Source organism: Lactuca virosa, chromosome 2, assembly GCF_052849685.1.
Source record: "Lactuca virosa cultivar CGN04683 chromosome 2, Lactuca_virosa_CGN04683_v6, whole genome shotgun sequence".
In the NCBI taxonomy this organism is placed as follows: Eukaryota; Viridiplantae; Streptophyta; class Magnoliopsida; order Asterales; family Asteraceae; genus Lactuca; species Lactuca virosa.
Genome location: NC_136427.1, coordinates 160,475,457 through 160,486,786, shown reverse-complemented (window position 1 = coordinate 160,486,786; position 11,330 = coordinate 160,475,457). Strand labels below are relative to the sequence as shown.

General features: G+C 37.6%; 1 protein-coding gene across 1 annotated transcript; it reads right to left on the bottom strand.

Moving 5' to 3' along the window:
- Nucleotides 1-6,912: 6,912 nt before the first annotated feature.
- Nucleotides 6,913-7,370, bottom strand: LOC145157925 (putative mitochondrial protein AtMg00820). The gene is made up of 2 exons (XM_079076897.1): nucleotides 7,001-7,370; nucleotides 6,913-6,917 (listed from the first exon to the last, which is right to left on the bottom strand). Exons 1-2 carry the CDS (start codon nucleotides 7,368-7,370, stop codon nucleotides 6,913-6,915), a joined length of 375 nt encoding a protein of 124 aa, XP_078933023.1.
- Nucleotides 7,371-11,330: the final 3,960 nt, after the last annotated feature.

Genomic DNA, 11,330 nt, shown 5'->3' with positions numbered 1-11,330 from the left:
CGGTAATATCATATAAGTCTTCAAACCTAGAGATATGAGTTGTTGACTATGAGTTGGTTATACATTGGTTACTCGATGTTATAAAATGTGCTTTTGTGTATGATTCAACAAGTAGTAGAACAAGCATATAAGTCGAAGTTTATCTGTTCCATTTAGTCCTTGGAGGATTAAAAGCGATATCTGGGCCCCTCGATGATTTTGTTTTGACCTGTGTATCGGGCCCGGTCAGAACTAAATTGATGTGTGCGATCATGTTCTATGTCAAAGAAATCGGAAATCAGGAACAAATTGCTGGACAACAAGTAGGACATTGTTCCATGTATTTCACTGGATGATATCTTGAGAGCAGAGGATTATATGATCACTTATCTTAAATGGCACGTCATCTTAGTTCCGCAAGACTTTGAAAGAGCTATGATTGCTGATTGGTTCCTGAAGTCAAACTTGCAGTTATAGTTATTAGACTTATCCAAGTGGGAGACTATTGGATAAGGTGTCTAAGTCCATAACTATTTCTGGTATGTACTTGACCCGGCTGACATGGTCCATTTGGGTTCAATGGCATCATGACATTTGGATAGACAAAATGAGAAAAGGACACTTATGGTTTATTAATATATTATAAGTTCTAATATGTTAATAATATTATTTAATTAGTATTGATCAAGAATTAATTTGGAATTAATTTTGTGATAAAAAAGAGACTAATTAAATATATGGGGTTGATTGTGTAAATCATCCATTCTTATATAGTGGGCTAATGATCCATGGTTTATTTAATTGGGCTAAAACTCATAGGGTGCTCCATGGATGGTCCATGGAGGTTAAAACCCATGGATCATGGAGGAAATGAAAAGTCATGTCAATTAGGGTTTACATGGTGTAACCCTACTTGTGACACAACTATAAAAGGACCCCAAGGGCTACCAAAATCGGCACTAAGTGTAGAACAAGAGGGCTAGCCGATTTTGAGTGTGTGTACTTCTCTCAAAGTTATTCCAAGAGTTGTGGTGTTGTGTGAAACACTTGAGGCATCACATTTGGGGTGTTAGGCTCACAAAGTTCTCAAGGAATCCAAGCAACAAGAAAGGTATGTTCTTCTACTAGCTTTTATGTTTCAAGGTCCCCATGCCATGCTAGTTAGGTTAAGAACCTTGGAGAAATCAAATTTGCATATATCTTAGTAAAACATAGATCCAAGGTTTCTAGGGTTGCATGTACACTTTAGGAGTGTTAGAATGCTCAAAACCCTTCAACAACAACATTAGCTTTAGCAATGTTTGTTTCGAAAGAAGTCTGGAAGTTACCCATAAAGGTTTTGACATCAGAGATTAGTTTATTCACTTTTTCGGTCGCTTCCTTGCATGTGGTAGCGAAATCCTCCACAGCTTTGTTCGCTTTCTCTAGATTCGCAGCATGCTCTTTGGTGAGAGTGTCAAGAAATGCCTTGACAGCTTCCTGAGAATACGCACTGTTGGACAAAGCATTGGTAGGCTCAATAAATAAATCTAAATTCTCATTTATGGCCTTGAATTGCTTTTGAGTGATTGGAGCGTCATCGTCACTCTCTTCTTGAACATGGAAAAAACTATAGATAAAATCTCTGAAATCAGCTACATCACCACCAAAAAGTGTACCTGCATCATCTTGTCTAAGAGGTGAGATGGGTGGTGTAGAATGACCAAGAGTGAGACCTGAAGCACCTTCCCCCGCATCAGATGCGTTGACAGAAACTGGAGGTTCGACAGTGGCTGTGGTTGCAATTGAATCTATAAACAGTGGAGTGGATTGGGCAATAATAGCTTGGGTTTGCGAAACACCCATAGTTGGAAATGGAGCAATAGTGATTGGAGTAGTTGTAGTGATTGAAGAGTGAGGAGGAGTAGAGTGTTGAAAGAAATCATCAGTGATGGGAACATATTCATGCATTGAAAAGGTTACCTCTGGATTCGTAGGTATTGGCTGCGAAACCTGAGGTTGCGAAGTCGCAGCGGTGTCATCTTGTTCATGTTGTTAGATGCGAATCTCAGAGATAGTGTGAGACTGTGAATCCTCCTCATTGCATGGTGAAGGAGTTCGTGGTCTGCGAGCAGCTTTCTTTACCTTCTTATTTTTTTTTGAGCTTGAGCTGGTTCGGAGGGTTCTTCATTGGGTTTTCTTTTACCTCCTTTCTTAGGTGATTAGGCTGGTTCAGATGAACCAACCTTCACAGCTCTTTTCTTTCCACCCTTATTTGGTTTGTCAGCCACTTCAAATATCGTTCGTACTGCATCGGTCATTAGGCGGATATCAGAGACTAGTAGACAGCGATAGGTTCGCATGACTTCACTCGCAGCTGGGACATTGTGAAGCATAGATTCTGGAATTGATCCAATAAAGTTGAATTTGGAAGTATCTGCGAGAATGATTTTGGTGGTATGGAAAATCAGAATAGCACCCATACACGAATCTTCTAGGACGAGGATGTTAAGCCGATGAATAGCCCTTTGAACAACGAGAGTCCAAAAAGGAGCACATGAAATCTCATTGTGGCATGCAGTTGAGAGAGTACTCTGGACAAGTTGTGCCCAAAGCATTGAACCATAGTCGAGGCTCACACCGAAGTAGATGCCATACATGATGTTCATGAATAGTTTACTGGCACAGTCGGATCCCATTACCCTTTCAGAGAAACTTTTGAAGAGAAGGGTAAATAGGGCATTCCATATTGGCGGAAGGTATGGCTTCTTGAACTTTGAGACGGCGGTAAGAACTTCCCTGTAACCCATTTGATAAAACATCTCTAAGATTGCCGAGTTAGGGATGGATTCTGGATCGACAAAGGCAGGACCTTGAGGAAGCCCTAGAAGGCTACAGAACCGGGATTTGGTGATATCGTTTTCTTGTTAAAGATCTCGAACGAAATCATCTCCTCCCCTTTTTGGTAGCTTGATGTCGAATAGGGCTTGGACAGATGAATCAAGGGTACAATTTCAGACTCCGTCAGGGCGATTACCAGTGGTGAAAATCGCAAGCACTCGATGATTGGCTGAAGAAAAGAGTCATACTTGGATGGGTCAAGGTCCAGAATGAGTTTCTGATTTTCCTTGAGGTTGATAATTGTTGATTGTGCCATTTGTTCAGCGTTTTAAGGGGTTTTAGAAGAAGCTGTCATGGTTGCTTGGAGAAGAAGATGAACAGTGGAGAGAGAAATCGTCTGGAGTATTTTGATTTCTTTTGAAATTGATAATGATAATTGAATCGTCAAAATCCTTTTATACCATATGATAAGTGAGAGAAATCTGGCGATTGATGATCCCAAATCCTTGAAAAAGAGCCTAAAAAGGGGTGACTGACAGCTGTGAATTCAGGTGTCGTAACTGACAACAGGCGTCGTTTCAGTTTTTGCGCGTCCAAATTCAAATCTTATCCTCAAATACCGCCGTTCAAGTTTCTGACTTTCGCAGTTTGCACTTTCGCAATTGATTACCGTTTACTATATCTCATGAAAGATCTAGTATGCTCAAGAGTCATATTAAAGTGATATTGCTAAATAACATATGACACTAATGGGTCAGACTAACAACAACTTGATACAATTGATTATTTATTAGAAATTGATTTTAATAAATATTCAATAAAACTCTTATAATTAAATTGGGAATTATTTATTTCTAGGAAATAATTAATTTTCATTAGCAAGTAACATAATATATCATATGGTCTGATTTATTAAGTCATGTACAACATTTTGGACTAGTTAAGTTTTTTTTCTTTTAGTAAAAGACAAAGTTTATATCTTATAAACTTTGAGTTTATAAAATATAAACAAACTCATCTTCTTTATGCAGTTTTCGAGATTTGATAAAAATAAGAAGTGTATGACTTGTTTAATCATGCTTTAAAGGCATGGGAGACATGCTTATGACAATGGGGACAAGTTTGCTTAAAGTGCTAATGACTAATGGTTAATAAGTTCACTTTAAGGCACGATAAATATGAGGCTTCCACTCTTGAAGTTCTTGCCCCATTCTTTCTTCTAATGGCCGAGAGCTCCATGTGAGACTCTCCATATCTTCTTTGCTTTGAGTTATTGAAGATTACTTGCATATCTTTTTCTCTCTTGAACTTCATATTGGTTATGAACTTCAAGGTTAAGAGTTTAAGAGTTTTGGACTAGCATCTACATCAAGTTGAGTCATTGTTGGTGTCTCAAAGGTTCCACATTCTTCATCAACTTCCAAGCTTCCCAAGAGGACCCAAAGAACTACAAAGGTTGTTATTTCTTCACCTCTTCTTTGGTTGGTATTTTAATCTTTCTATAATTTGCAAGAAGATCCTTGGTGGGTATAAAATGTTTATGTTATTTCAAAAATTAAAGTCTTCCGTTGCCATATTTTTAAAGTTTATGAAACTATTTTTGAACTAAAACCAACATCCCAAACCTGAAGGTAACCATTAGGACAACGAACCATATTTTTGAAAATCATAATGATCTTCGTGCAAGAGTGTACCAACGATAAAGAAATAAACAAATTCTCTATGGGATTCTAAGTGATGTCATTAAAGACATAAAGCAGATGGATCTCGGGCAACGATCTCTTCCTTCGCAGTCAAGAGTGACTTTGAAGTGCTTATGTGGTGTCTTGTTGGATTACGATCATCTGTTTGATGAGAAACAGTGAAAGGCTTCTTTTAATAAGGAGAACGAGGTGGCTTTTTCTTCAAGTAAGTCCAAAACTCAAATAAGTATGAACGTTCGTATGAAGTACTTGTCTGACTAGTGTAGCCATAAGAACAAGTAAGCTTTGGAATTATTTTTGGCGGTTGGATAAATACAGAAATCTCAAGAAAAATAAAAATTGGATCTTATGGGTAGAAAAGACTTAGGTCCAGAGCCTTTCATTAAGATCTCGCAAAAATAAAAAGTGATTTCAAGGTACAAGCCATGAAGGTGGACATTCGTTAATTCCTTGGTGAAAAGCTAGAAAATTTATATTGTTCACCATCAATTCGTAAATGTGTGTTGGATTTTGGGTTTCACTCAATTCATGATTATATCGAATTTAAGATCATAAACACAGTGATTGTGCAACCACAAACCTCAGTGGTTTTTTCTGAGAGTCTCAAGGGTTACATTTATGAATGCGAAAGTAATGGAGAAGTAGTTGGAGGTGGTTCCAAAGAAAAATGTACATCTGCTATGCGAAAGTGACTAAGCAGTCAACTTTTAACTCAATGTGAGAAGAGTGAGGTAGCTCATGACTTATGTGAATGAATAGTCATATTGGGAAGAAACGATTGGTATTATCGATTCGTTAAGGCTTCAACATAGACTCTCAGAGGCTTCAGACCACATGCAACAGCATGTTTCTAGGGACACTTAACTAGTGCATATATTAGGAAATTTATACCTGCCCCCTCATTCATAATTTAGATCACCAAAATATGTGCCTTCAAACCTGCTCAATTATCTAATATTTTTGGTATTTTTGAATATTTTATGAAACGAAATAAGTAACAAAAATAAAGGAAATATTTTTGTATTTTTGTTTTTCTGTAAAAGAAATAAAAACAGAAAGAAATAAAATATTTTTGGATTTTCGATTTTCTGAAAAAGAAATAAAAACATAAGTAAAATAAGATATTTTAGGATTTTTTATTTTCTGAAAAAGAAATAAAAACAGAAATAAATAAATAAGTAAAAACACACCATATGTACAAAAGTATACAAGAAGCTCTGAAACCTTGAATGAACAATGGACTGCGAGCCACTACGAGCGTTCGCAGATGAACAGCTGACTATGAGTAACTGCGAACTTCGCAGATGAACAGTAGACTGCGAAATACCACGAACATTCGCACCAATTTGCAGCTCAAACAATACTTTTCTAATGTGAAGAAAGTTTCGGAACTGGTTCATCCTCAATCATTCCTAAGCCTTGAAGAATATGATTAAAGGTTTGTTCAGGAAAGGATTTCGTGAAGATGTCGGCTTGCTGGTCAGCGGATCTAACAAAGTGTATCTCGACATTTCCATCTTCCACATGATATTTGATGAAGTGATACCTCAGTGTGATATGTTTGGTATTTGAATGTTGCACCGAGTTGTGAAGAATGCGAATAACGCTCTCAGAATCGAAATACAAGGGGATTCGCTTCATATTGATACCATAGTCATGAAGCTGACTTTGAATCCAGATGACTTGTGAAGTACAGGAGGCAGCGGCTATGTATTCTGCTTCAACAGTTGATAGGGAGACAGAAGTTTGTTTCTTTGATTTCCAAATAACAAGTTTGCCATCAAGAAATTGACATCCACCCGTTATACTCTTTTGATCTAAACCGCAACCTCCAAGATCAGCATCCGAAAATGCTTGCACAAAGAAACCTGAGCTTGATGGGTACCAAATTCCTAGCGAGGATGTTCATTTGAGATACCTGAAGATATTCTTAACAGCAGTCGTGTGGGGTTCGCGAGGATTCGCTTGAAACCTGGCACAATAGCAAATAGAAAACATGATGTCTAGACGACTAGCTGTTAGATACATCAATAAACCTATCATTTGACGATAGAGTGTCATATCAGTAGTTGGTTTGTCCAGAGATGGTGTTAGTTTCGTTCTGAATGTCATTGGAACCTTTACCTTCGAATCTCCCACCATTCCAAACTTAGCAAGTAAGGTCTTTGTATAAGACTCTTGATTGATAAAGATACCTTCCTGACTCTGTCTTATATTCAAACCAAGGAAAAAGTTTATCGGGCCCATGGAGCTCATCTCAAACTTAGTTTCCATCAACTTTCGAAACTCAGCAGTTAAGCTGGGGTTAGTTGATCCGAAGATGATGTCATCAACGTAAATTTGGACGATCATCAAGTGGTCACCATCTTTCTTGCGAAATAAGGTCGGGTCGACCGATCCTTGTTTAAATTTAGCCTGTTTTAAAAAACGAGTAAGTGTTTCATACCAGGCTTTTAAAGCTTGCTTTAGACCATAAACTGCTTTATCCAGAATATAACAGTGATTGGGATACTTTTCGTTTATAAACACTGTTCGTTGTTCCACGTATACTGTTTCTTCTATTTCCCCATTCAGAAAATCACACTTAACGTCTATTTGAAAGACTTTGAAGTTCTTGTGAGCTGCATACGTCAGAAAGATGCGAATAGACTCCAGCCTTGCAACTGGTATAAAGGTTTGTTCGTAGTCAAGGCCTTCTTCTTGGCAATATCCCTTAACAATGAGTCGCGCCTTGTTTCGTATCACATTTCCCTCTTTGTCCAGCTTGTTACAAAATACCCATTTTAGACCAACAACAGATGCATCCTTTGGAGTGTGAATAAGTCTCCAGACCTTTTTTTGTTCAATTTCATTGAGCTCCTCCTGCATTTCTTGCACCAAATAAAATTATCAAGAGCAATCTGAATATTTTTAGGTTCAATTTTGGAGATAAACGAGTTGAACATGCAATATTCCACTTTAGAGAATAATGCAGCCTACTTTGCCTTTTGTTGTGCTCTCGTAAGAACTCATGAAGATGATTCTCCAATAACTTGAGTTTTTGGATGATCTCTAGTCCATTTGGTCAACGGAGGGTAGTTAGAATCGTAGGTTGCGTCCAATTCAGCATTTACATCCTAAAATTCTGACTGCACATCCGAATCCTCATTCATATTATCATTCTCCCCCTCGAACGATGCATGTTCATCTTATTCTGGAATTGGATTCTCCTCCTGGAATAGAATTTCGTGGGTCACTTGTGGATTTGAATGCTCCTCCTGAAAAGGTGTACCAGTTGTGGAGGTTGATGTAGAACCCTCCCCCCTGAAATAGAGCATTCGCAGCTTGTGGATCTTTCGGATTCTGAGGATCGCTTTCAATATTCTTTGCAGCTTCATCAACAGTTTTCTTTAATTCGTCCTCCTTGTTATCTGTTGCTTTGGATTCTGAAGTTATCGCTTTCTCTGGCTCAATAATAAGTTCATCAACTCCTCGTAGAGAGTGGAGAATGGAATTGTAGCTGGATTCGGCTTGGGAAAGATCTCCTTTGATTCACTGTCATTCTTCTAATACTTCTTTAAATATTTGTCATCGAATGTGACATAGTAGGTTTCTTCTATCTTTTTGGACTTTCTGTTGAGAACCCTATATGCCTTAGAAGACAGAGAATATCCCAAGAAAATACCTTCGTCAGCCATTACATCGAATTTGTTCTTTTGTTCTTTAGAATTGAAGATAAAGCACCTGGAACCAAATACATGAAAGGACTTGACATTAGGTTTTCGATTATTTATAATCTCATAGGGAGTAACAGAAAATCGCTTATTTAGGATTGATCGATTTTGAGTAAAGCAGGTTGTTCCAATAGCATCCGCTCAGAAGTAAAGTGGCAGATTCGCAAATGACAGCATGGTTCTCGCAGCTTCGCACAAAGACCGGTTTCGTCTTTCAACAACCCCGTTCTGTTAAGGAGTATAAGGAGCTGAAAAGTTGTGAGTTACTCCTTTCGCAGTTAGGAATTCTTCAAACGCTTGGTTTTTGAATTCCAAACCGTTGTCACTGCGAATGTTACGAACCAGCTTTCGCAGTTGAATCTCTATCTGCTTTATAAAATCCTTGAGCATGGGAGTGGCTTCTGATTTCTGCTTAAGAAAATGCACCCATGTAAATCTAGAAAAATCATCAACAATTACAACAATATATATATTACCACCAATTCTTTCAATTGCAGAAGGACCACAAAAGTCTATATGCAAAAGTTCAAGTGGTTCTATCACTTTCGTATTCACAATTGTTGGATTACTCTTCCTGTTCTGCTTCCCCATTTCTCAGGTTGCACAAAGATGTTCTTTATCAAACGTCAAGGGAGGAATCCCTCGCACATGATCACCAAGAACAAGTTTATTGATGTCTTTAAAATTGAGGTGTGAGAGTCTTCGGTGCCACAGCCAGCTATCATCTGTAGAAGCTTTGGTAAGTATGCAGATGGCAGGCTTCCCTTTGATGCGGTTTAGATTGAGTGGATACATTTCACTTTTGCGCTTTGACTTTAGGAGCACTGTTTTGGTCTCCTTTTCGATAATATCCGATCCCTCATCATCAAATGAAACTTTCATCCTGTACCAACAACCAACTGCGAAACACTTATGAGGTTGTGTTGTAAGCCTTCCACGTATGCGACCTTGCGAATGGAAAAATCCCCATTTGTGATCATTCCATATCCTTTTATTTCTCCGAATGAATTATTGCCGAACTTCACTTTTCCACCATCCTTTAGTGCTCTAAACTCTCTCAGTTCTTCCTTCCTTCATGTCATGTGACATGAGCAGCGACTATCAATATACCATTCAGAGTGAAACTGGTCATCACGAATCACCTACAAAAATCAAAGAGATTTAGGAACCCAAAGTTGTTTGGGTCTACGTGATGCTTTCACACAAATAGGAAAAGTAATAGCAACATCAACCAAATAAGATCTTTTAACCAAGGTGGTGCTATCTTTCTTTGTAATTTGAAAAACAGTGATCCTATCATCTTTTAAGTTCTTATCCTTTGTTTATTTTGAATTTGTTTCTTGACAACTTTCTTCTCAACTTTCTTCTCGGACCTCTTAAATGGAATTTTAGGCTCCGAAATTATCTTTCCTTTGCCCTTAACATCTTGCGATGTCTTACCAGAATTTGAAACACTTTTGTTAGGAGAGAAGTGAGACTTTGACTTCTCCATAGGTTTCGCTTGTTTGGAAAAAATAGGTTTTTGAAAAATTTAACTTTTGAAACCTGTGGAGACTGGGACTGAGTTCGTGAAAAACTTATAGGATTCACATGTGAAGAGACTTTCGCATTTGGATTGGATGATTTTTCTTGATAAACGACGTTGGGATTTTTGGATCTCCAGAAATGCTTTCTTTCCTTCAGATTTTTGTTACATCCTGCATTTCTTTGACGTTTTTAAGCTGCAAACAACTCAAAGGATTTATGAACACTAGCCCTAGATTTTGGCTTTCTAATATGAGTTTCGGTTTGTATGGATGATGTATCACTTGGAACATTTTTGGTTCCACTTGGGCTCACTTTTTCATAGCTTGAGTTGACTTTGTTCAGCGGTTCTGCCACATATCTGCTCTTCGTTTTCCAAGAGGTCATCTCAGATAGACCTTTAATTTCATCTGCATCGTCGATAGGAGCTGACCAAAAAAATTCATCACAGCCATCTTTATTGTCTTCTTCGACCAGGGACGTCAGTTCTACAGTTTGATTTTTATTTAGTCCCTTGGTTGCGAAAACCTGGTAATGAACAGTTTGAACCTTTTGGAAAACAGTAGCTTTTTCTATTAAAACTTTTGATTTAACTTCAGAAAAACATGCAAACTTAACTGAATTTTCAAAAATTAAGACTTTCGCAGGTTCAGGTTCGCTTTGAACAAATTCAGAGCAATCAACGTCATCCTCCACAGAGATTTCACTCATATCACTATCATCATTGAATTCAGATGTATTTTCAACATTAAGTTTATTTTCTGAACTCAACTTCGTGTTTAATGAGTCAAACTTCTGCACAGTATCAGATTTAATTTTCTTTTTGTCATTTTCATCCAAAAGTTGTTTCAACATATTTTTGTCATCTTTGGACTGTATGAAAGATTCAATTTTGTCTAGCGATATTCTATAAGCATCTGAAACTCCGTTAGATGAGACGATGGATTCACACCTGTAACAATTTGCATCTATTTTGTCCTCTTTCAATTCAAGAAATCGAAAAATTATCTTCTGAATTTTCTTTCCAATTTCACAATCAAGGTGTAACTGAGTAATATTAAAATAAAGTCTTTTAGCAATTAAACAAAAAATGTTTTGCTGTTTAAAAGCCCCAAATTATCTCTTTGCAAATAAATCAACTTATCCGTAAACCTAGACAAATCCAACTCCAACTTTTCAATCCACATGCCCCTCTCTTCACTTTTGTTCGAAATCCTGCAGAGTTGATCGGTTAAGTTAGAATTATTCAAACGGGTTCTTTTTAAACTTTCACTGAAACTAGAGATTGTATATTTTAGATCATCTAATTCAATTTCATATCGAGATACAATAATATTTAGGGATTTAAGAATAGTTTGTACCTTTTTTATCACCTTCTCACACTCGTTGATCTGCTCAGGGACGGGTTTCGCAGCGAAACAACTGTCAGAGTCACGTCCGCCTTCAGTAGCGTATCCTCTAAGCTCTGAAACTTCATTAGTCACCATTAAGCACCTTGCATTGGACTGTAAGACATCATCTTTCGCCACGAAGCTTCTCCCATGAGTTGGCCTACGAACCTCTTCGTCCCCAGAGTCAGTCGACCACACTT

Bases quoted from the DNA above. Each gene is read 5' to 3' on its own strand.
- LOC145157925 (XM_079076897.1), bottom strand. From the start codon at position 7,370: ATGCAGGAGGAGCTCAATGAAATTGAACAAAAAAAGGTCTGGAGACTT.